Source organism: Alligator sinensis, unplaced genomic scaffold, assembly GCF_000455745.1.
Source record: "Alligator sinensis unplaced genomic scaffold, ASM45574v1 scaffold143_1, whole genome shotgun sequence".
Classification (NCBI taxonomy): domain Eukaryota; kingdom Metazoa; phylum Chordata; order Crocodylia; family Alligatoridae; genus Alligator; species Alligator sinensis.
In genome coordinates, this window is record NW_005842156.1 from 1835146 (window position 1) to 1862053 (window position 26908).

General features: G+C 41.2%; 1 protein-coding gene across 1 annotated transcript in view; it reads left to right on the forward strand.

Moving 5' to 3' along the window:
* MYO3B (myosin IIIB) overlaps positions 1-26908 on the forward strand; it is a 240350-nt gene that overhangs the window by 28997 nt on the left and 184445 nt on the right. Inside the window, exons 4-6 of the mRNA XM_014520807.1 lie at positions 4154-4258; positions 4505-4604; positions 12035-12111. Coding sequence (XP_014376293.1) covers positions 4154-4258; positions 4505-4604; positions 12035-12111 — 282 coding nt within the window. The remainder of the gene's footprint in view (positions 1-4153; positions 4259-4504; positions 4605-12034; positions 12112-26908) is intronic.

A 26908-nucleotide genomic window follows, 5' to 3' on the forward strand; every position in this document is an offset into this window, starting at 1 on the left:
TAGTCCTCAGGCATTGCTGAATGCCCTTGCTGAGCCATGGGGGTTTCTGAGCACTCTTGCCCTCCTTGCTTCTCTCAGGGACTGTTACCCTTTAGGCCTGGAGGATCGCCCCCTTAAGGTACAATCATCCCTCATGGACTCCCATCTCCTCTACCTTCTGGGCCCTCAGTGCCTCCCCCACTAATCCCTGAAGCTCATTGAAGTTGGCCCTTCTGAAGTCAAGGGCTTTAGTCTTGCTAGAAGCCCTTGACACCCTGCGCTGGATAGTGAATTCCAGCAGGTGATGATTGCTATTGCCCAGGTGGTCAAGGATATGCAGTCCCCTCACCAGGTCATCCCCAGTGGCCAGGACCAGGTCCAGCAAGGCGTTACCCCTAGTGGGGCTGTGCACCTCCTGGATAAGGTGAAGGTCCTGTAATACAGCCAGGAACCTACACGAGCGGTCAGACCTGACTGTCTGCTCCTCCCAGCAAATGTCTGGGTAGTTTAGGTCACCCATGACAATGACATCCCTTGACCTAACTGCTTCCATAAGCTGACCAGAGAAGTCCCGGCCCAGTTCTTCCCCCTGGTTGGGTGGTCTGTAGTAGATACCCACCGTAAGGTCCCTTTTGCCATGCCCCCCCTTGTAGTTTGACCCACAGTGTCTCTGCCCAGCCCTCCTCTAACCCGAAGCTAATCCTTGATGATGTCAGTTGCTCTTTGACATAGAGTGCGATCCCCACCTTTCCTCTCTGTCCTGTCCCTTCTATATAGGGTGTATCCCCAAATGCCTACCACCCAGTCGTGGGTAGGATCCCACCAAGTTTATGTGAGCCCTACTAAGTCTGGATTCTTACTCTGAATCAGGAGGCACAGTTCTTCCTGCTTGCTCCCCATACTACAAGCATTGGTGTAAAGGCACTTGAGGCCTCCTGAGGGTGCATGCGCCTCCCCCCTACTCCCAGGTCTGTTGTGGCCCCCTACTCCCAGGATGTTGTTGCTTACCTGGGTGTCCCTTTCTCTTGTCACCCTGCATGCTGGCAAAACATCCTCTCCACTCTGAGTGGCCTCTTCCCCTAGCAAAGCTATTTTAAAGCCCGCCGTACAAGATCAGCCAACCTAGAAGAGATCTGTCCAAATCATTTTGACTCAATCTGATACGGAGATTTGGCTGCCGCCAAATTGGCTGAATGTCTGAATCAAACAGGCCCCACCCCCTGCCCACTCTCCCAGCCTTGTCAGTGGCTGCACCGCCCAGCCTCAGTGTCCTGGCAGTTTGGAAGAAAAAAAAAAAGCCCTGCACTCACCGGATCCTGCCAGGCAGGGAAGGCAGGGGGGCAATCCTCGCTATTCCCCAGTGCCCCGTGCTGCATGGGGGGGCTCTTCCATGAGCCCCTATCCCCTACCCACTCTCCCAGCCTAGTCAATGGCTGCCCCATCTGACCCCAGCATCCCAACGCTTTTTTTTTTTAAAGCCCTGCACTCACTGGCTGCTGCCAGGTGGGAGGGGGTGATCCTTGCTGCCCCCCACTGCCCTGCACTATGTGGGGGAGCTCTACCATGATCCCCCAGAGGCCCCAATGGCTGCTGCAGCAACCGGTGAGTGTGGGGCTTTAAAAATTTTTTTTTAAGAGCCGGGATGCTGGGGCACTCAGAGGCAGCCATGTGGGGGTGGGGCTTGGAAAGCTGGAGGGGGGCAGGGGGTGCTCAGGAACCAGCATGGAGTCCAGGTCCAGCTCCCTGCAGTGGCGAGCAGGGACTGCCTAAATCTCCAAATCTCTCCAAATCTCCCTGAATCTTTTCTGAATTGATTCAGAGAGCTTTGAAATGATTCGGACCTTTTTATTGGTCTCCTGACTTGATTCGGATTTGGAGATTCGGCAGCCAAATCTAGCCGAATCTCCTCCGAATTGAATTAGCACCCGAAGCTTCACACAGCCCTATTAGACATCATAATCTTTATAACAGTGTCCTGACTATTAGAAGAACATGCCATCTCTGAAAATAGTTTTTTGCACTGGTAATGTCAATTAGCTCAATATAGTAATGTCTTTTATTTCTGATCCACCTAACTGAAAAGCTGTTAAAAATATTAACATAAAAATTCACATTTTCACATTTTACAAGTTTATTGAAGGTTTTGTTTAATAAAACAGAATATGCAAAGTGCTCAGTTACATTGATCACTATTTCATTAATAAAACTGCATCTATATCATGATGAATGAAATGTAACATTTGTATGTAAAATGTATTTTCTTTCAAGCATAATTCTACCTCTTACTATTAGCAGTGCTTTCCTTAGGTGAAGACTCTTTGAACACCATGGTAAAGTACTACTCAGGATTGCTATGTGTGACAGAATTATTGTGCTTATAGAAGGAACTTGATAAGGAGCTTGATATAGAGGCATTTTATAGTTACCCATGAAATAGGTATATTACAGGCAACAGAAGTACAGCTTCCATAACTTCCTTTAAACATACATTATCCTTCATTTGTAAGTAATACACTTAAAAGTAGTAGTAGTAGTAAAGTGTACATATTCATTTCATTCCCTAAACCACCTACTATCTACAGGCTGTCACTGCCAGTGATGGTGGTGGTGTTTAGTCATTGGGTATTTACGGCATTTACTATAGCAGTGTGATTCACCTCATGTGATACTAAACATCTGTCAATCCATGACTGATTGCTTCTCAGGGAAATCACTAAAATGTATACACAAATTACTAAACGTATGAACTCAGCCGTTTAGAATAGAGTTGCTCTACAAATGCATTTGGTGTCTAATAGTGGCCTAAAGACTCCCACCAAATTAGATGGGACAAATTTCTGAATTTATAAGGAGGTGATTCTTGCAGCAGCCCCCACTATCATCCACTAATGAATCAGTAGCTAATTTGAATAAAGGAAGCCAGTGAGATCTGTGTTCTGGATGCCATGTGCCTAGCGAAATCATTTGACATGTGGGAAAGTTTAGAACTCTAAAAGAATTGTTTACGCTTGTAGTAATGCTTGCAATGTGAACAATATGTACACCTCTCCTAGCACACAAGTTGGGTGGCATTGCATTTGATACTAGGTTTACAAAGGTTAGCTACAAAATGTAAAATGAAAGGAAGGTAGTTCAGCAAATCTCAGAGAAGCCTGACAATATTTGCCTATATGACTCTGTTTGACTGACCTCTTAGGCTGTTAGGCTGAAAGTGGGTGATGCAAAGTGAGTATATATCTGAGTTCAAGCATCATGTTGAATGCACACACACACGATTATTTTGCAACAGAAAAGTTGGCACAGCACAATAGGAATCAGGCTTCAAAAATATAGGACAGTCAAGAAGAGCAAATACAATAACAAAAAATAAATTCCACTCTTTTAATGTTTAGCGCTAGACAACTGTTGTAATATAAAAGTAAGAAAGGCCAAAGAGGGAGGAGGGGTAAATAGTCACTAGCAGGACATGGATGATGAACTAATGATCTGGGTGAAAACACATTTACAAAGGTTCTACTTTTATTTTTTCTCCTCCTCCTCCTTTGATGTATGGCAGCCCATTAATGGAAAGTGCTTGTGAGAAGCTGTGCTTTTCTGGATCAGAATGTTTCATCTCAGCTGTTGGCAGAGCACGCCATCAAGTCTGAGCATAGAGATATGGCTGCTGTCTATTTTATATTGCCTGCCAGCAGGAGCATTGATGGAGTGAAGGTTTGAAATGACTGTAATTTGTTACCTCCCAGTTATCAAGTGCATCAATCTTGTCTTTTCTGGCCTTTTCTTCACACAAAGGCTGTTTTTCAAAAAGACAATGCACATATTATTGTGAAAATACTCAAATAATTTAAACCAGACCTATAAATTCTATTTAAAAATAAAATATACTCCTGCTGTTTTAATATTTCAGTTTTGGTTAAATTTTACAATCTCTGACATCTACTTTCCTCCCTTTCCACTCTCCCCCAACATATTGTGATTTATTATCAACATTGCTAATAAAATATGCTCTATGACAAGTAGGACAACTTAAATAATTGTGGGTGGAAATCTACTTGGTCTGGGATTTGTGTTATGGTGGAGACTCTCATATGAGGAATTCACAATCTAAACGAGATTGTTGAGTAATAGAGGTCTTGTTTTTTTTTCTTTTTTTCCTTTCCCACCCCTTTCCCAGCTGTGTAATGGAGGTTCTGTCACAGATCTTGTCAAAGGCCTGGTGAAGTGTGGCCAGCGGTTGGATGAAGCTATAATCTCATACATCTTATATGGTGCTCTCTTGGTAAGGATGGTAATGGCAGCAAGGAGTGCAATTTACTCATCTCATAACTTTTTCATTTATAAACTATGGTAATGTTGACAATATTATGCTGGCTGTTAGAGCAGCGGGAGGCATATCAAGCATGTAATCCATCGGACAGATATTTCTATAGTGCAAGTGCAGACTGTCTTCATTATGCTCCCTAATAGTAGGGTAATCATTTTTAAATAAGGGACTAAATTTATTTTTGTCATTCCTGTCATATAGGGCCTTCAGCATTTGCACAATAACCGGATCATTCATCGTGACGTCAAAGGGAACAACATTCTTCTGACAACAGAAGGTGGAGTCAAGCTTGTTGACTTTGGTAATGACTATTTACAATTTGTTTTTTTGACCTGTGCAGTTTAGCCAGAGGCGCCCATTTATTTTCAACTGCTGGGCAGAGGCAATACTAGAACACCACTGGGGAAGAGACTTTTCCATGAGACGTCTGGAGATATTTAGAGCATGATGGGGAAAAGTTATAAATGGAGAAATCTAGAAAATTTTGTGAAGACATCTGAAGCTTAAACATTGTTCAAAGAAACCATTTTATTTGCAAAACTCCTTTGCATTCCACTAGGAATAACATATCTCAGGGAAGTTGTCTCTAATTTAAATTTAAATATTACATTTTTTGCATATGAAAAGAAAACATTCTTCTCTCTCAAATGGCTTTCACTAGCCTCAGGCACATTTGCTCCCTCTGAGCAGAAGGTAAAGTGGTCCTATGCGTCCTCAATCTAACAGATCCATTTAATTTGTGATTACTGCTGTTAGATATGGGTCTGGCTGGATTGGAAACATCAATAACAAGCAGAAAGAGAGAAGCAGAGTATGGGAATTTTGCAATAGAATTTATTTCCACGTAAGTGTCCATTTCTTGAAAAATATGTATATTTAGAAACGTAAAAGTATGCTAGATTCCTTCTTTAGACTCAAGTATGTGTAAAACATAAAGTGATATTTTATTAACAGAGAGGAGCAGGATATCAATAGTATATGAAATCATATTGAGTAAGCATAAGCGTGTAAGTTAAATAGTACAAATGACAGTTGTTTGCCCGACAGTGCATGAAGTGAAAGGAAAATATTCACAGAATGAGAGTGTGCCATAAAAGTGGTGTGCCAGAAATCCTGCAAAGAATGAAATAACCTAAAATTATAATACGGGAATATTATAACATGAGGAAAGCAAACAAAGGGGCTGCTATAACAGCATTATTTAACTAACATTGTTTTTTAAATCTGGGGACTGTTAGTAAAATAAATTTAAGAAGCAGATTTTTTTTATTACTTGCTAGAGATTGAAATTCATTGCTGCTGGGTGGGAGAGGCAGGCACACAATTAAATTAGTGCTGAGAGGAATATGTGGCCTGAGGAAAAACTCGCAGTGGCCCCTTTTGGCATTTAATGGTTGGGGGAAAAAAATCCCTTTTCATTTGAGGCAGTTTTACAGCCTAATTTTTAATAATAACTATTATTATAATTATTACTCACTAATTGCCTGTCAAGAATGATGGATTTCAGGGAGTGTTTACATGGCCCCCTTTGCTCCCCACTCACCCTTCAGAGCCATGTAAAGACTCCCTGCTGTGCTGCCACTTTCTCCTCCAGTCTTCGGTGTAGGGGCTCCCTCCCACTTTCCGCCTCTGCCTCTCAGAGAGGTTTCCCCCCGCCTCCCCTTCCCACACTGCTCCCCTCTGTCCCTCCCTCCCCTCCACCACCCCGTCCCACCGCTGGCTGTTATCGGGGCTGGGCGGCAGGGAGGCACTACCACCGTGACCCTCCCTCTCTCCCTCCCCTCCCCTCCCCTCCCCGCTTCCCTCCCTTCCTTCCATCCCTGCTGCCCGGCCCCGACAACAGGTGACACCATGACCCCCTCTTTGCCCCCCCCATCCCACTTCCCTTCGTCCCTCACTGCCTGCCATCTCCCCCTCCCTGCCAGTTGTTCTGGAGGGCTTCGAGGACAGGCAGTGAGGGGACACTGCCACCATGACCTCCCCCTTTGCCCTCAGGCAGGGAGGCATGGGGAAGCCCTGCTGCTCAGGTGGCCAGGGAGTGTTTGCCACTGCCACAAACTTCCCCAGCAGCAGCTCAAACTTGGGCCCACGCAGCCAGTCGCCACCCGCCCTCTCAGCAGCACATGCACAGTTGGTCAAAAGCATTACGGACAAACAGACACACAGACAGACTAAGCCCCATATATATAATAGGCCCAAGGCTCCTGAAGCTGCCACTGGAGGAGCAGCCTTGGGAGTGGTGCGAGACCACTTGGGCTGTTGTCGGCACACAGGGACAGTACACAGAGACCTGGCCCTGGGAGTGGTGTGAGACTGCTCGGGCCCATCACAGTGCATGGTTCACCAGCTTGAGCCTGCAACCCTGGCAGGGCCTTGGGGGCCTCACTGAGGTGGCTCAGGCCCCATCTCCCAGCAAGTGGCCAGGTCCCACGGTGTGCAGGGCGGTGCATGGACCCAAGACTTGGGAGCCAGGGAGCAGGGAGTAGTGGAGGCTGCCTGGGTTAGCCACCCAGTGTGAGGACGGACGGACGGAGCCTGAAGGGCCTGGTGTGTGCTAAAAGAGCCCTTGGTGCCAAAGCCAAGGCACAGGGAAATAGTAGTGCTGCAGCATGAGGCCCAGCACCCAGAAGCCAGCAGCAGTGGTGCAGCAGCTCAGAGGAGCTGAGCCCTCAGTGCCCAGAGCAGGGCACAGGGTGGGGAGGAGCCCAGTGGTATGGGAGAGTCCTGAAGAGGTGCTCCAGCAGAGGAGACCCCATTGAGCTGTGCCTTGACCTCCACCACCTGAGGGAGCATGAGTCATTGGGCCTTTGGGTCCCCCAGGGGAAAGACGTTTGGAGCAGGCAAACCCAGAGAAGGGGCTGGGTGAGCAGCCCCCCTCCCCCCCCCCCCCCCTAGTCAAGGCCCTAAGGGGAGGGGGGCCCCTGGTGCTTCCTGGACACCACCCCCAGGGGACTCCATTGGAAGAAGGACTATCTCTTGCCATGGATCAGGGACTATATTAAGGAATAGATGTTATTAAGATTGTTCATGTTTGCTCCTTATATTTTGTAATTGAAATGTTGTATTGTGATGTAAATAGTGTTATTTAGGGTTTGATCTTGGTTATTGGTTAATGTTCACTGTGTAAATATATGTATATGATATTTATTTTTATGTTTATTATAACTCAATAAATTGTATATAGTTAAGAACTTTGGGCTTGGGCTAACTCTATAGAGGAAAGAGGGATCTGCTCAAAATTCTGGCATCCCTCTCACAGCACCCCCTCCTGCCCACCCATCCCATCCCATCCCATCTCATCTGTTTGAGAATAGGGCACACCCTTGGGTGTACCCGGGTTACATATAGAATTATAACTATTGTGAATTGGCAGATATAGTCTTTTCTTTCTAAAACAAAGACACACAGCCAGGCATATTGAAATGTTGGCCGAATTTACAGCTGCAGGTCAATTTTCAAGCATAAGTCTGGAGAAAAGTATGTTGTTTCCCCATATGTAATTAATTTATACTATGGTTCCATTGGCAGACTGTAGCAGCCACATGCTTTGGGACTTGAAATTTGACAGGCTTAGGGATATGCTTTTTTCTGTTCCTGTAAATATTCTGTCAAACTATAGGTCTTTGAAAAATTGTAGATCCCACATGCTCAGCAGAGATTTCATAAACTTTGCAGCTAAATTCTTTGAAGATTCTGACTGCATTCAGCACACTCCACCCTTTCTATAATTCAGCGTGTGTAACAGGAGTGCCTTCCTCATCACCTGCAGTGTGGTGCAGCTTATGCCATGCAAATGGTCAGAACATGTTCTAATTTCTATAGGTCACAGCAATGCTTACTATGATCTCAGATAAAAAATGTGCTAAGTGTCCCATGCAACAAGGCCCTTTTTCTGTTAGTTCAAATGATAGAGGACAGTGCTGTGTATCTTAAGATCCTGGCCTTGGAAAGAAATATGTGAATCCTCATTTCCTATAAATAAGCATTATACTATTTTTTGGCAGGGTTGGGAGTGGGAGGTGCAGTTCAGCATTTACAAAGAAATACAATAGAACATTTTTTCTGTTGAAAAGAACTCAGAAAGGCAACATAGATAGAATGCGTTTAATACGATTCCTATTTGCAATTTCTGGGCTTATCTTGTGAATCATGTTTGTACACCTAAAAGGGATAATTGTTGAAAGGATCTCAAGGTACCACAGGATGTTTTGGCAGCCTGGTTGGAAATCACTGGACTACAAGATTAGCTGCTATTTTTCTCCTAGGCCTCACTCAGTGACCAGGATATACTTGTTCTGGGGATGAATCAGGGCTGTGTAGTGAATGAAGCTGTTATTAATAGGACATCTGCCTTATTTATTGCAGAAGTTCAAAAGTTTATAGTCAATGAGACAGTGAATTATAGAAAGAGAAAGGATGGTCTTCTGATTAAAATGGTTAAATGCTAATGAATTGGGTCAGAATTTGTGGTAGAGGAGACATATTTTATTAGACCAACTACATAGTTGCAAAAATATATATATATATTTGCAGGCTTTGGGGCACACTCACCCTTCTTCAGACATAGGAGAATGCAAAAATTGTAAAATTTCTCCCATGGAAATGAAAATTCATATTTCACAGGAGAACTGAAGGCATAGTAAGATATCTTGGTTGGCAAAGTTAATGTTGTGCTAATTATTCTCAGGTAAAAGTTAGAGCAGTCTGTTTTACCTCAAAGTTGTCTGATGGCAAGCAAGATGTTGAATTGTGTTTCCTTCTGGTTATTATGATTCACAGGAGGATGGGGTGATGGAATGCTTTCCTGGGCAAGCAATTTCTCTTGTGTTGAGGCAGCTTTGTGCTCTGTGAACATGCACATTTTAGCTCGAAAACAAAGCCAGCAGCAAGGGTGTCAGCTTTCAGGTTTCTGAGTGTTGAATTTAGCTTCCTTCTTGTAAAATTATGACGTTTTCATTTCAGAAGCGGCTAAATTCAATATCTTCCATGTTTCAGGGACACAGGTTGTAGCCATATTGGTCTACAGACAAAAAGGAATCAGGCAAAAGGAATCAGAATGAATTGGGCTGTATTCCTGCCTCTGCATGCTTCTGTCACAGTTCCTACATGATACTAGGCAAGTCACTGACTGTTTACGAGTAGATTCCTTGCTTTCTTTCTGAGAGACCTGGTGACCCTTTTACACAAAAGCTAAGCACTCTGAAGTGCAACTGAGGTCAATCGTAACTCTACTTGGATCATGTAAAGTGTTATAAAATGCCAAATAATCAGAAATATCAGACTGTAGCTTCTCAAATTGGGCAAATTTTGGCTTTAATCTTAGTGTCACTATTCCCCATGTGTAAAATGTATCTGATAACATTCCTTCATCTCATAAAGATGTTGTGAAAGTATAGTCATTACTTATTGAAAAATGGAGATATTGTACCTTAGAATATCCTATGAGGAATATGATAATTCTATATTCAGTTGAGGGTTCGGAGAGTGTACAGCAAATACGTCTAGTGGCTAGAAATTAAGGCTTTGCAAAGCTTCGGGTGCTGATTCGATTCGGAGGAGATTCGGCCCAATTCGGCGGCCAAATCTCTGAATTTGAATCAAATCGGGAGACCATTAAAAAGGTCCGAATCAATTTGAAGCTCTCTGAATTGATTCAGAAAAGTTTCGGAGAGCTTCAGAGAGATTCAGGCAGTCCCTGCTTGCCGCTGCAGGGAGCTGGATCTGGACTCTGTGCCAGTAAGTAGGGGGTGGGAGGGGACCAGGGGGGACCCCCACTAGGCCCCATCTCCAGCCCCACTGAGTGCCTTCCCCCACCCCCAATTCAAATCACCAAATCAAATTATTGCCCTCCACATTGGCCGAAACTGAAGTGAATACTAGCGGTTTCTCACGGGCCTACTAGAAATTGATGAGGACAAAGAGGAATATTGGATAGCTACTCATTTAATAACCATCATCCATTCTGCATCTGAAAAGGTCATGAGAACAAACAGAATGAGATCATGTAATATATATATATAATGCATAATGTAACAACGGGTTACAAATAAATTGGCAAGGACAGCCTTCATTCTTTTAATGTAGACCTTCTGGATATAATATATACATATATAACTCCAAGATATCAGTGGCATGAAAAATAGTTGCATGTTGCTCACAGTATAAACGGACATAAAATGTCTGAAATTTACAGTTGTTTCTTTCTCTTACTCTGTCTCTCTGTCTTTCTCTTTTTTTGTCTCATTGGTATTCAATACTACTTCAGAGTGTCATGGTAACGATAGTCTTTAGATAGCAGCTACAAATTCTGCCAGTGTGAACAAGAATTAGAGTTAAATAATGGAGGTTCACTGTAGGTTTCAGCCAATAATTGGTTCACAATGGTACCACAGAAATCACTGAAAGACTGCAATCACCTTCAGATTAAAAATAGAATATACTATTGGATCTTGGACTAACAGTCTAATTATTTAACTTAGGAAACTGTCATACTGGCTTGCCAACTTTTTATTTATGAAAGCAAATATTCATAAATTATATCTATTTTACCAATTATTCTGTGCCCGTGGGTGATAGTTGAAGAATACAACATTACAGCATGCAAAATACTTTGAAACTATATTGTGTTAGTGTTAAGATATGGGTTGCTGCAAACTCTGAAGTGCAACTATATTTTGATCAACATAGAATATTTTCTGTGGATGCTCATTCAACCTTTTAATTAATTTGATTTCATTCTATTTGCTCCCTGATAGTTTTTAGCCTTATTCAGAAAGCAGTAAAACAAGTTTTATTTTAGGCACAAATATGTAAGTCCCGTAAGTGCCTACTTAAGCATAAGTATGAGCTTTAGTACTTTGCTGAATACAGATGGATTTAAGCAAATGCTTAAATGCTTTGCTGAATGGAGGCCTTGTGAATATTCTAGTAAGCAAGTTTGCTGGAGGAATATTCAGACTGTGAATTTTAACTGAACATCAGGGAATATGTTTGAAAGCATGTTTATAGTCACTTCCCTTCAGCATTTACATCAGAGGCCTGAGTAGTTCTATACATTTTAATTAGTCATTCTCATTTAAACCAGTGATTCTCAAACGAGTACCGTGAGTTCCTTTCCAGGGTATCATGCAGTATTAGCATGGTTGGGTGTTCAAACATGCATGATTTACAAGATAAATACAGAGATTTCAAAAAGGAATCCATAGCGTCAAAATTATTCTGACTTGTTGTAGTCTTTTTGAGTATTTTGCAACAGAATTGCTTTATTATTTTTTTGCAGTTAAAAGAATGAAAGAAAGCCAAGAACTGGCATTTTCTGAGGGATACCGTGAGTCTAATGAGGGGTGCCTTTGAGTTTATAAAGGTTGAAAACCACTGATCTAAATAGTGAACACACATATACCTTGAGATTTTAATAGCCAGTTAAGTAGTTTGAAGTTGAATGAATGAAATGCAAAGCAAGAACAATTTGCAGAAATTATTTGAACAATTCTAAATGAAAACTAAATTAGAGAAAGTTGTGATTTGTCCCTGGATATGTCATGATTAAAGGAAAATGTTAAATATGTCCATTACCTGCTTTAGACAAGTGAAGCATGTCGCTATAATTATTTCCTGGAGCTTTGTGGTTGTGCTGCTAGGGTTGGCTGTGTTTTTCCTGACATCTGAAATAATGTAAACTGAAAGTGCATCATACATTTTAATTCCACATTTGCATTCATTTCATCACAGGTGTTTCAGCCCAGCTCACCAGTACACGGCTACGCAGAAACACCTCCGTGGGAACGCCCTTTTGGATGGCACCTGAGGTGGGCAAAATATTCTCTTTATAATGTATGTTATATCCATTTGTTGCAATACATATTTTTTGTTTTAATAGTTCATTACCTCAAGGAAATGATACCTTCAATACCCAGAAAGTAGCATTTACTGATTCCTGGTTAGTTTGGTTTTCATTTCCTTCCAAACCTTTTGCTCTCATGCAATGTGATGAAGAGTTAGACAAATTAAATTCCTTTAATAATTGGAGCTGTACTATCTTCTATTAAATTCTATGTGACTTTCCTAGAAGTTATAAACTAATCTTTGATTAATTTAGAACAATGTATGTCATTCTAATAAAATTTTATTTGTTTTATCCCTATCAATTTTAAATCCTTAAATGCATAGTTGAAGTCCAGCACAGTAGAAGACACTCAGCTCAGCTGGTTTAGCATCTGCCTTGTTGGAGATCTAAATCTTCAAACTTCATTACCTTTTTTTTAATCCACCCCTTGCCCACTTCTGACTCTGGAGAGGTTTCACTAAAATGCGGAGGGGCCAGGTCACTTGTGGATTGCAAAGATCTGGAATTAATCTGATCATTTCCACATGCTTTTATATAGGGTGGATAGTGCACGCTAGGGCTGTGCAAAGTTTTGGGTGCTGATTCAATTCCAAGGAGATTCGGCCCAATTCGGTGGCTGAATCTCCAAATCTGAAACGAATTGGGAGACCAATAAAAAGGTCTGAATCGATTCAAAGCTCTCTGAATCAATTTGGAAAAGATTCAGAGAGCTTTGGAGATTTGGGCAATCTCCGCTCGCTGCCGCAGGGAGCTGGACTCCGTGCCAGGGGGTTGGCGGGGGGGGACCACGGGGAGACCTCTGCCAGGCCCCATCCCCTGCCTGCTCCCCCAGCCCCCCTGAGTGCTTCCGACGTCAGCAGCTGGTGAGTGTGGGGCTTCTTTTTTTAAAGACCCAAGATGCTGGGGTTGGGAGGGACAGCCATTGATGGGGGTGGGAGAGTGGGCAGGGGATGGGGCCTGCTTGATTTGGAGATTTGGCCAATTTGGCAGTGGCCAAATCTCTGAATCAGATTAGGCCAAATCATTATGGGGCAGTGATCCAAATCACCAAATTGAATCACTGTCCCCCAAATCAGCCAAATCTGAATCCGAAGCGAATACTAGCTGCTTTGCACAGGCCTATTGCATGCATCGATATTTTCCCACACATTTGCAGTTGGTTTGTGATGAGATGCCCATATTCCCTTGCATACAATAGTTACAGGACTGAGAAAAGGGATACCATTTTTCTTTAGCTGGTTAAACAAGGGTGTTTGGAGGATTTTTTTTTTCCTAATCTGTTTGCACAGTTCTGAAAGTAGTTATACTGTAGGGACACTGAGCATTGGGAAGGTGTATACAAAGAACATTTCACAGCTAATGTACTATCATTGTGTGGTATCAACAATTAGAAGTCAGACTGTTTATATTGAAATGATACTCTGATATTGAAAAGAAAGTTTAAATGAACAAGGATGCTAGTGTCCATGGAACTTACTGCATGCAAAATGAAGGCCTGGACAGATAGTACCTTTACACCTATATAACTCGTGTCAGTTTTATAAACTCAAGGCACACATTAGAAAATGTCAGCTCTTAATTTTCACTTTTTTTTTTTTTTTTTTTTTTTTTTACAATAGAAATATAATAGAGCAATTTTTCTGTTGCAAAAAACTCAGAAAGACGACACATGTAGAATGCATTTAACACTATGGATTCCTATTTGAAATCTCTGGGTTTATTTTGTGAATCTTGGTAAAATTATACCATGATTTGGAGTATTTACTGCATCCTGGATAACTCCATACAGTAGGTAGCTATTAAAATAACTTTGCCTTAAGCAAATGGCTACTCAGGGTTAATCTGCAAAAACATGATTCCTGCACTGTTGTAACTTACAGTGGCGTAGAATTACCCCTGATTCTTTCAGAAGCAATGGAATGAAATTGCCCTGGTGCAAAAGTTTTTTTTCATCTGTCTGCTTCCTTAATTATACCAATGTAAGAGTGCTGTCCATCAAGGCCCTGAGTGTCGATAATAGCAATAACAGCAGATAGGAGCGGAAGCTAATGACATTTTTTGATACATCTGTGTTTTACAGATTCCAAATTATGTTTCTTCTCAGCATAGTTCATGTATGTTACTTCAGGGCAACTTGCCCTGAGTCATACAGCAACATCTCAGGAAGGAAAGCAAGAACTCTGACTCTATGCCTTGTAGAAAGATAGTTTGCTGAGTTATTCTGAAGTCTGGGCAAAGCTGGCACCTTGGAGACTAACTGGTTCAGAAAGTCATAAGCTTTTATAGTTAGCATCAGATGGAATAGACTGTTGCTTGTGAAAGCTTATGTCTTTCTGAACTGTTAGTCCTATGCCCTTGTCACTTAAGTTGCACTGGGTTTGGCAGAAAAGCCTGTGTCAAAATGTCCTGAATAATAGGACACTCTTCAGTACCTTTTCTACCTATATTTATTTCTTTGTCCACTAGGGTCCAGCAAGAGCAGCTGAATTTTGTCTGGCCTTTCAGTAGATTGATTATGCTTTTAGTGTGTTTGTCTTTGTGAGCCCACTGACAGGCTAAAAGAGAAATGGATGAAATCCCAGACTTCGTATAGGACTCAGCCATGTCTTTTTTAGTCCTTAGACTACACTGTGTATATGAAGATAGTCAGCTAAAGACAGATCATCTCAAATCAACTTTTAGATGGCACTGATATGACACAATATTGCATAGTTCAAAGCAGTCAAAGAAATGCATTTTCTGTAGAACCAGGAATGATCACCACAGGGAAATCATTCCTTACCAAAACTGAATGCACTGCCCTTTGAAAGAGCACCAGGCATGGGTACAGCAAGTCTTTTACTCTGCACAGTGATGTCTTCAGTTACTCAAGTCAGGGAGTGACACATTCATCCCCCACAGCTGAATTGTCCTCTAGAACAAATGCAGCAACAACAACAAATTCCCAAACAGCCTGATTGCTTCTTGCAAATGAGATGAAAGGGAAAGATCAATGAATACAGATTTTTTTTTTTAATGTATGTCAGTAAGATGAATAGCAAAGTACTGAAGGCTTTGGATTGCACAGAATTATGTTATAATGCAATGACATGATATCCAATGACAAGGTCATACTACTAAAGTGGTTGTTATAAGTGTTCTGTAGTTTATAGGCGACAAACTTAGCTTTCTGGCAGAATATTACTAAAGATCTTTACCAGACAAATCAAGAGTTACTAGGAGCCAGAAATGGAAAATGAGCTAGTATCTTCTTCATTCGTTTTTCTATTGTTTTACTTATTTGCTTTGCCAAAATTGCTTTCACAAGCAAAAATTAAACTGGCTACTGTTTGTCTGTCTCCACTCTCTCAGTGGTACTTAGCACAGAGTTTTTAGTATTTTGATACCTTGGATTTTAGCTTAAACCAACTATTTGTTCTTAATTTGCCTATTTTTGTTATTATTCTGGTTCAGTTTTAGCCTCTCTGGCATATTTATATTGCTCCAGGGATTGCAATATAACTAGAATCCTAGTCTCAGATTTTACAGATATTTTTCTTAAAATGTATGAGTGTTAAACCAACTCACTGGGCCCCCAACACCTAAGTTATTCAAGATACTTCTTCACTGACAGGTGTAGGCCTCTGTGGCATAAGTACATGCAATTAAGATAAAGCAATAAACTCTGGAATAGTTTGCTCTGGAGTTAATTGTCCTGGGTGCAGTGTCTACACGTGCATGTAGGACAGCAGCAATTTGAGTTGGGGCAGAGCAGGCTGCCAAAATGCTACTGAAGCCCCCTAGGCCACCCTGAGTTAGAGATGCCTCTGACTGGTTGCTGGATGCTGTCTTAGACCAAATAACTGACATAATGCACCTGGCCAAAAGGCTACCCAGAGCCTTTATTTATATTGTCCTACCTTTTATGGATTTAGAAAACTTGAATTTATTGTTATAATAAAAGTAAACTAATCGCTCTACATTTGCATTGATTGCACGCTAGAAAATAGCTGTGACATTGTTCCCGTAAGTAACAATGAATAGTATAAGGAGTATGTGCTTTATAAATGGAAAGCTGGGAAATGAAAATAAACCATAAGAAGCCCGCACAATGACAATTAGACTGTGCAGTATAGAGAGGTTTATTTCTTTGAACAAAATACTAACTAAGTACAAACAGTGACCTGCAAAAGAAATATAATACACCATTCCAACATCAGAACTCTCCAAACCTCTTGGATAAGGATTATGCTTTGTATCTAAGCAAACAGAGAGGCCTATACCTGCCAGCAAAAAATTTTGAATATAGTCCAAACATTTGCTTCTTTTAAAAATGTTTGCACTCCCATCTATTTTTCTTTCTTTTGCTAAATAAAGCTGATTACAGCCAGGCATGGAAATGAACCTGCTGTAACTAATCTAAAAAGTGATCTTGCACTGCCTCACAAAGAATGGTTGATATTTTACCATCTCCATAACAACCAGTTTACGTCACAAGAGAAACATAAGACACCTTAGTAACCACTGTGCCATCATTATTTATAATGGGACCTTAGCTAAAGACATTCTAAAACCTGTACAGACCATACATTCTAACATGGCTGGGGCTTATGATGACAACATATTTTTTATTAAATTCAAATTATTGAATTTGTAATGTTTTCTATGAATAAGTGCAATCAGGGATTGAAATTATAGTCATAGTTCCCTCTCACTATGATTTTCTGGTGAGGAAAATAATTTTCCTCTGAACAAGAATGCACAGGAAAAAAATAGATTATTTGGGATCGCTGCTCTGAAAATACGGTTATACCTCTGTAACTGAAAGTCGTCATTAGGTACATACCACATCAGCACAGGAGCACACTTAAACTTCCCTTTTCCAAGTAGCCAATCCAGCCCCCAAATAACTATTATAAATGTGCTACTATTTACCTGAATGTTTGAGCTACTAGGCAGGCATATATAAATTTGCAAACTAGCTGCACCATTATAATATTGCTAGAACTAGCATTTAAATTACACATTTCCCAAGACTCATGTACTTAGAAGATTATGGCTCTGTTGTGTTTGTACAAATGATTTATTTATAGTGCTTCTGATATCATGTTTGCATTCCTTTTTGGACTGTTTTTGTGCTATTGGTGCTTCTATGTTGTACATCCAAATTTTTCTATGAAAAATGAAAATCTAGAATTCTAAGGACTTGAAAAAGCCATAGCTTTTTAAGATGGTGGTTTTTAACTTTTTAAGAAATGTTTTCAAAATGAGCCTATGGCAAGATTAGTGAAAGGCAAAGGAAACTGGTGAAGTAAGAAAAAGGCATAGAAAGGCAAAAAAAGGTATCATATATTTTTGTTTTCTATAGCTAAGTTTTTGATGTATAGGGGAAGATATGGAGAGGGGAAAAACAGCTTGAAACACCAGGACAAAGAGAAAAATGATAATAATAATAATCAAAGAATTTAAAAGCATACAACCTGGAAAAAATCTGGAATTTGGATTATCATTATTATTTGTAATGCCTAGGAATATTAGCCATCGTGCTTGATGTTGTACAGAAATGGAACAAAAATAGTACTTGTCTCAAGAACCTTATACTTGTCCCAAGAGTCAACAGGTAGATACAGACAGACAGGGCAGTACAAGGGAATAATGAGACAGTATGTGACCCAAGAGGAGAAGGACCTGTATGTACTTGTGAATGCCAGGGTGGCAGTGAGTGGCCACTGTGATGCAATTTTAAAAAAAGTCAGTACAGTCCTACACAGCCTCAGGAAATATATTTCCAGTAGATATAGGGAAGTACTAGTGCCATTGTGCAAGGCATGGATGAAACTTCAGCTGGAAGGCTAGATACAGTTCTGGAGTCTCATATGCAAGAAAGATGAATTGAAATTAGAACAGGTGCAGAGAAGGATTACTAATATGACCAGAGGAATGGAAAGTCTATTTTAGGATTTAGGACTTAAACACTTGTTTAACCTAGCAAAATGAAGGCTGAAAGGGGATAGAGTCACTGTTTATAAGCATGTCAGGAGAGTGAACATTAGGAAGGAAAATACATTAATTAAGTTAAGGGGCAACGCTGGTGCAAGAACTAATGGGAGTAAATTGGCCATGAGGAAATGTGGGCTGAAAATTAGAAGAAAATTTCTAATTACCAGAGCAGTCATGCTCTGGAGCAGCTTCTTGGTTAGATGGAACTGCTTTGAAGATGGAACTGTTAAGCTTATGAAAGAGAATCTATGCTGTGGTGCTTGGAATCCCAGGGGCTGGATATGTGGACCTAGTAAGTCCTCTCCACTCTATCTACTTGTGTGCTTGTTGGTCAGCATGATAGAAAGCAGCCAACTGGTGGGACTGAGTGTCACAAACTGGCTGTCAGGTGTCTCCAGGACCAACCTGCTTGCTTACAAGGAACAGACAAGCTACTTGTTCTGCTGCTTATCTACAAGGAATAGATTAAGATTTGCCCCTGGGACAACTTCTTATCCCCACAAACCTTAGTTCCACCTGTCCTCAGACCAGATGTTGCAGCTCCAAGAGGGGAAACTTTATCAGCTTTGTCAGAAATCTCACCCTTGGCTTCTGTAAAAATATACATCCCCTCTTCTGCGGAAGAAGTAATTGCTTCATCCCTTGAAATGTGCCTGCCATTGTTTGAGGCTCTCACTTCTCACTCCTGTATACCCACCAGGGATTGGCCTCCTCCCTGCTCTCATAGTAAACCAGGTGTTCTCTCTGGAAAGTGGACGTGACAGCAATAAATTTTATTTGGGATAAATATCTATGCATGGAACAAGGGAAACCCCCATCATTTCTGCTTTGGGATGAAGTCATGAAACTGAGATATTTCTAATGTGATTTGTCCTGATAACCACTATAATAGCAGCAGGCAAATGGCAAAAAAGAGAGATCAATGCACATGATGGGTTTAAACAAAACAGAGTTGGAAAGTGAAAGTGGGGAATAAGTGTAAGGATAGTTAGGCTGTAGGGAAGCTGCTGAAGAACTCAGAAAGAAAGGAGTATACTTAAGAAAACAAATTTCAAAGTAGACTCATCTAAAAGTGATCATTGACTATTATGGTAATTGATTATAATAATTTCACACTAAATACTGGCAGGTACCGATACTGGCAGGTACAAATGCTGGCAACAAATGACTCTATGATCAGTTCAGCTGCAACAGAATTGATATCATGGTTATTTTATATGTACTAGTTGCCAGTTAAAAAAGTTACCAAAAATCTGCCTCAACTGTCCCTGAAATACAAGCTGGAGAGTCCAGGCAGGAGGAATCAGGTCTGAATCTTTCAAAGTCCTTGTTCCTAGTTCTGGAACTGGAATTGAAGTTCAGGTTCTCAGGTACCTGATGAGGGTCACTTAAAAACAGACTGAGTTTTTATACTTTACTGATAACCATCAGGCAATGATAGTGTTGCATGCAGACTGATTACTAGGATTTCCAATGAAATCTTGTACCATAGAAATGTATCATGTGGATTCCATGAGAGACATCAAGTTTAAATCCTGATTCTACTTCTTTGCCTAACTTCAGTGGGACCAGGACTTCATAATAGTTATTTGAAGTAGCATTAACATCAGCTTACCCAGAGAAAGTAGTATTGTGTCAGGCTGCCCCAGTGACAGCAGAATGCTTTCCTTCCGTCTGCTGAAACATGCACATTTCCACAGATTAAATTCACTGCTTCAGAGTATGAGAGCATACTTCGAGTACAACATTACAACAGCATTTGCCTGTTTCGAGACAGGTTCTCTGAAAACTGGAACAATGAGAAAATATTTGCCGGGTGTCCTATTTTAGTATCAGGCTGTGTCTCTGCATACCAGACAAATTGCACTGGTGCAAAATATTGTTTACATACATATATTTGAAAATGCATTAAAGCAAGGGTCCAATTCTGCAAAACTTCACAAGAACACTTCCACCAAAGTCGATATTCAGATTCAAGTCCTGATGCTTGCTCCAATAACAAAGTTTTCTTTTGCCAGATTTATTTTTATTCAAGTTTCTTATCTCAACTGCTAAACTACATTAACTCTAAAAAAACCAAACAAACCAAGATTTGCAATGAAAATTCCATTAGAGAGGGAACTTGGCACCTTTGGTTATAATATATCTTATTCTCAGTATGGAAACACCAATTCCCAATCCACATTACAAAACTCTGTTTATTTGAAGTTTATCCTACGTTTTAATCTTAAAATTATTCTAAATAAACTTATACAATGCAAACATTCCTATTTTCTGCATATTTTATTTACTATTCTCTTGCCCACATCATGGGAGTAAGGTTAGCTTCAGGTTAATAGCCTTAGGTCTCTCTGCTTAAACTGGTTAATTACAATGAGCTCTTTTCATATGGCTATTTTGACTGTGCACTTCAGTGCCATCTAAATATGAAATGTTTCTGGTCATGAATTCTGATTACTATAATAAACTCCAGGAATCCATGTGGCAAAGTGAAACAAACTGGAGAGAAATAAAAAAAATCAGAAATATAAAAACATTTTGTTTTCTTTTTGTTGTCTGGAAATTCTTTAAATCTGTCTCGTGTATTATAATACAAAAATAAATCTAAGGGGAAAATGTGTACACTCTACCTTTTATAAGGGAAGTTTTTCACATGTGCATTTATACCACATAATAAATGTGTAGTAAATATTTTACATTATTAATTGCACAATGTATTATTACTGAATGGGCTCTTGGTGTGGGGAAGGGAGTGTATTTTTATTGATAGGTTACCTTCATAAGTCACCTAAGATCTGGACCACATTGTACTGAATTACATTTTGAGATGCAGTCCCTGTCCTGAAGACTTTACAGTCTATGTCAAGGGGTGTCAAAGATATGACAGGCAGAGCCATTTCACCTCACCTGCAGTGCTCCAAGGGATTCTGGGGAGGAGTGAGTGGAGACAGGGCCTGCTGCTGAATTCCCAGCTACAGAGTCCAACTGGGGGGATGTGTTAGTGCAGAGGGATGAGTGATGGCTGCAAGAACCCTCTGCTTCCACTCTCCTGTTGCCACTGTCTGGCCCATCACTGCCACCAGATCCAGATCTGAGGTTCCTCTGGATCTGGCCTAGGGGTCTGAGTGAGTTTGATACCCCTGGTCTATACATACAAGACTAAGAAGTGGAGGGGAAACCAAGGGAAGTGAAATGATCTAGGTAGGACTAGATGACTCTAGAGATCCCTCTGATTCTATGATTTGTTCTAAGTCAAATGGCAAGTCAGTGTTAGAACTGAGTCTTCCTGCTTCCAAGTCTTTTTAAATAGCCTCACGTGGATAAACTAATTGTGGCTTCCTCTGAGTCATCACTGTATTAGAGTTGACTCATATGATTTTGATAAAAGGATGCTATTGGGGACACAGATGTTTTTAGGAAGTGGATAAGAAATTAAGCAGACTTGAGAAATTTCAGCTTTTCCCTTGGCTTTACTTTTATTAAAAGCAGATTAAAGCTGCAATAAGTTGCAGGAGAAAAGAATGATTAAAGCAATGTAATAGAATTCAGAAAGTTATATTTTGAAGTTATATCTAAGGATGTGCCTTCAGAAATTATACTTACCTCTCAGCACAGCATCTGAGAGAGGCTAAAAATGCACTGGGCAACACCAGTTCTGCTGTGTTGAGGGAAGTGTCTGAAAAAGTATATTATCTCACCCTTTGCCTGCAGAAAAGCTGACAGCATGACAGGGAGGCATAAAAAGAGGAGGGGGGAGGGTTTGAAGTGAGGTGGGGGAAAGCCCAGCACTTCTGGCAATTGCTGGCAGTTATGTGGATCCAGTGACCACAATCCCCTGTGTAGGGATTTGCAGGAGCTGCAGATGCTATTCCAGTCTAGCTGAAGCAGCAGCTATGGAGGGCTAATAAAACATCCCTGCAGTGTGAAGCTTTCATTACTTGCTGTGCCCCCAAGCCTAGTTCTCTGAATAAAGTGTGTTTGCTTGAGATGCTGGTGTTGGTTCTTTATTCCTTTACAAAATGGAAGGTCAGGATGTGTATTTATTCTATATTGGCATATTACTCAAAAATGAACCTTCAGGTCAGTAGGTGACAGATGTTGGTTACTTTGGGGACATACCACTTGAGGTTACTCAAGCTATCAGTTTTAGCTTGTCAAAACTGAGTTCCTTAGTAGAGTAATTAAATATTAAAAAGTAATCAATAATAGGAATTGTAACAAAATTAAACAATATATATATTATACATATATAACAATGTAATAGTTCACTGATAATTTTTTAAAATGGTGATCTTTCTATATGGAGCTGAAAGCTATCAGTAAGGAATTGGGAGCCATAAATAAGAAATAAAGAACAAAATTTGGCTTTATATTTGCTTTGGCTTCCTGCAGGCTGCATGTATATGAAAGAAAAAAATTCACCTTGGTTTGTCTGTACCAGAGATCCCAATATTGCTAAATATCTAGGGGGATGAATTAGTGAGATATTTTTATAAATGTCCCTGGTGTCTATGGGGCATTTTCATTTATCTTCTAAGTGAGCTTAAATGCAAATGTCATGTGGAACAGAGTATCTTTGCTGTTTTATTTTGTTTGACTTGCAGAGGTAGCAGTTTTTCTTTCCTTGCAGCAAGGGTAACAGTTTTGCACCACATTCATTTTTCATTCACTGTGATCTGCTTTCAGCATTGTGCTTGCACACGCCCTATGCTGCTTAGCTAGTGACGTCAGCTGAGTACAGTACCGCCTTTCCTCAGGAGTGTCAACCCTTTTAAATCCAAGACTCCTTCCTGCTGGTGGGTCAGCAGTGCTAATTGTATAGTGCTTGTCTCCAGCTAGCAGAGCCTCACAGTTATAATCATTCTGCTTTATGTTATGTGCCAGCAGCTATGCTTTTCTACATGTGTTGTATACACTGAAGCCAAGACAAAAATAACTCTAAATCATCCTAGGCAAACCTTAAAAGCACTTGTTGTTTCAGTTTCTGCTAAAGACACCTATAGATGCTTCTGTCATCTTATCCCCAAATTCGCTAAACCACAGCATGCATAACAACTCCTCTACTGTATATTCCTGTATCTTAGGGTTACTCTACATGTGCAGGTAAACGCATGATGGGATCTAATGCACATTTCACGCAATCAGGCCTCCTGCCATGCCACATGTGCGTGGCAGGAGGCACAATTGTGGGATCACACATTAGATCCCATTGTGCCTCATTGCTGGTGCAAGGAGAGCCTGATCCCCCAAGAAGAAGTAAGCTTCCATGGCTGAGAGCCCCTTCAGCTGATAGGACTCCAAGCCCCAGGGGTACCCCACACATCCCCCAGGCTAGGAGATCAAAAGAGAACTCTGCAGCTGCTGAGATTGAGAGACCCACAGCTTTGGACTGGGTCCACCAGTGCCCCACAGCTGCCAGGAGCCAGACACCTGCAGCTGCCAGATCAGAGAGTCCGTTCAGCTGCAGGACTTCCAGCCCCAGCTGTGCATGTGCACCCCAGCAGTTGTAACCCCAGTCAGATGCAGCTGGGGCTCCCAGCCAAAGGAGCAGACCCTGCTACATGTGCAAATTAAAGCTGGATAGCAGCCAGCTATAAAGTTATTACTAGGGACCTACCTAATTTGTGGTGGCTGCCTGCTGATTTCACAGACAGAATACAGAGCAACCTCCCCTGCCCGCTTCCCTGCCCCAGTACCCTGAGGACTGCTGACTACCTCTGGGGAGCCAGCTTCCACAAGTTTTTTTTTTCATGGATTTCGCAGGTGTTGCCCAGATTTCGTAAAATCCACAAAATTATGAATTTGGTAGGTATCTAGTTATTACAAATTTTCCAGCAATAACTTTATAGCTGGTTGGACCTTTTTATGGCATACTAGTTAATTTGTATGTGTAGCTGATCTAAAATAATTGCGCAGTTAACTCAGTAATTGTGTGGTACATGTAACATGTAAAGGGGGCCTTACTTTTCTTCTACTTTTCCCTTCTTTTGTGTCTGCACATTGTCTGATTTTGCTTCCTTTGAATTTAATAGAACACTGGAATTGTTTTCACTGGGTGCAGAATTATGTATACCCTTAAATATAAATTCTTTTGGCAGGGAATGTATCATTTTGTATACATCTGCAAAATATCATGGTCATCCACCCTGACCTCCCAACCTGGCAGAATTAAGCTGGACACATTAAAAAAAAAAAGTTATAGTTCCAGACTTCTTGTTTTATTCTTTTCTATTTAGCAGAGCTGATTTGGCTCCTGCCATCCCAGGCAGCAAAACACAAACTCACCATTACCAACCCACAGTGGCCCACGCAGGCAGCAACTGATGATGCTGCTGCTCCTTACATTTGCTCCCTGTTCTGCTTGTCTAATATTTTGATGCTTTGTATAGCAATGAAATATACCAGGGCATTAAGTGATCAGAAAACCCCTAAATAATACAGAGCAAGATAGCAACATGTCTCCTTAGCATCCTGGGCTATTGTGCAACTCTGTCTGCATCAAGCTGGTGTTTACAAACTGGCTTCTCATAGATATAATGTCTAGCTCAAGGTCTCAATTCTTGTCTTCAAGGCATTCAGTGGCATTACTTTAAGCTCTGTGATGAAGACAGTGGTTCTTCAATTCATTGTTGAGTCCATAGATGACTGAGGAGGGTCATACAAGATCCGCATGTTCAACTGCAGATGGGGTAAATAGTGCTGGGAGGAAGGAGTATCCTGGGGATGTTGGGTCATAGCTCTTTCCCTTTGTCTCTCTAGTTTATCTGCTTCTGTAGTGAGGCGAGTGTGTTCAGAATGATTGATGCCTTGTTTTACATCATGGTATTGGGACAATTTAGTGCTTGAGTCTCCTAGGTATTGACATTAATGGTGTATTTCTTCAGATTGGCCTTCAAGATGTCATTGAATCTCTTATTTTGCCCACCTCAAGAATGGTGACCATAGGTGAGTTGGGGGATAAAAGACATGTTTTGGGAGCCATTTGTCAGGTTTCCTTATGACAGCTCCTGTCCAACAGGGCTGGTGCCATGTAAACGTGGCTTCAGTGCTGCTGGTGCATGCTTGAGTTAGAATGGTGGCATATCTTCTTCTGTCCTTCCAATTGAATTGGAGGATTTTCCAAAAACATCACTGTAGGTAATGCTCCAAAGCTTTTAGATATTTTTGACATGTTGTCCAAGTTTCAATATTAAATCTTTTTCTTTGTTGCTTCTTGTGTTTATGTCATTTTGGGGCAATATGAATAGACATGACAGAATTTATCAAACAATGATCTGTCCAGCAATCATCTATCCTGGTCATAGCTCTGGTAATTCGGATGTCACAATGGCCCCAAGCACACACTGTGACATAGTCAATCAGGTGCCCATGTTATGAGTTGAGGTGCATCCATGATGTCTTCCATTTGTTGCCTTGGTGGAATAAGAAGCTTGAGATCATGTTCTGAAACTTGCTCAGGAGAAAATTTCCATTTGAATTGGCTTTTCTCACACCTTCTTTACCAAGTATTCCTTTTCATAGCTTAGAGTCTCTGCCCACTCTATGACTGAAATGGCCATGAAGAACTATTTTATTTCTTTGGAGACAGGTGACAGGAATTGGTCAAGTTTAGAATAGGTTTCTTCTTTTGTCATCTGCATCAAGGGTTGTGGCATACGTATTGATGACTGTTGCATGTTGTCTGTTGGTCAGTTGAAGATGAAGGGTCATGAGATGCTTGTTGATGTCAACTATACTTTCTGGCATCTGGGTAACAGTCTTGGTCTTGATAGCAAAACCAATTCTTTGGATGTGCCTGTGTTTTTTGGCTTTCCTTTTTCAAAAAAAGGTGCAGCTATTATCATGCTCTGTGAGCTGCCCCTATTCTGTGCATCTGTTCATTAAATACAGCAATGTCAATATCAAATTGTGCAAGCTCATTGGCCACCAGTGTTGTCCTTCACCCCAGTCAGTCACTGTTAAGGTTGTCCATCAGGAAGTGGATGTCCCAAGTTGCAAATTTCATTACTAGATTTGGACAACAGATAGAATGATCTCACTATGTGTGGGAAATGAGGCAGACTATGTTTAGGGCATCTTTTCTAGCCCCCTCCCCTTATGGGGTGAGCAGAGCAGATCTTAAACAGGCCTGCTCAGCTGATATTGCAGCTGCTGAATTACACACCTGTCTATTCCATGTGCACAATCATTGCCTCCAGGTAGGACTGTGACAAGGGACTTCCGGTAATCATTAGCTCCTGCCCCTGTTGCCACTTGCCCATTGCCATAGGATTTCCTATTAAAGGAAGACATTTTTTGGGAGTGCCTTAACGTGGGGATGCTGTCATGGATTAGCTACCATGTAATACTTTGTGGGAAGAAAACCGAAATCCAATGGTAAAGAAAATCTACTCGATCAAAGGTTTCTATTACGCTGTAGCCATCATCCGTCTTTGCAGCCATTGTGAAATATTCTTCCTTTATCTGCCTGTTGCATCACTGAGGACTTTTATTTTTATTTTTGGGTTGCTATTAGTCTGGAAACCACACTTGTAACCTTGATGCCATGGATAACTGTACCAGGAGCACAAAACTCCAGGTGGCATTGCTCTTGAAATCATAGGTAGCATAGGTGGCAACAACCCTCTCCATTCTGTCAAGGTTGCAGTCCTTGGAAGGGCTACATATACTCCCCTAGCCAATGTTCAAGCAGCTGCCTTGCTTCTCAAACTTGTCTCATATGATAGATGAGGCCATGAGTCAGAATCCTTTTCTTTTTGGGCAGGGGGGGGGGGGGGGGG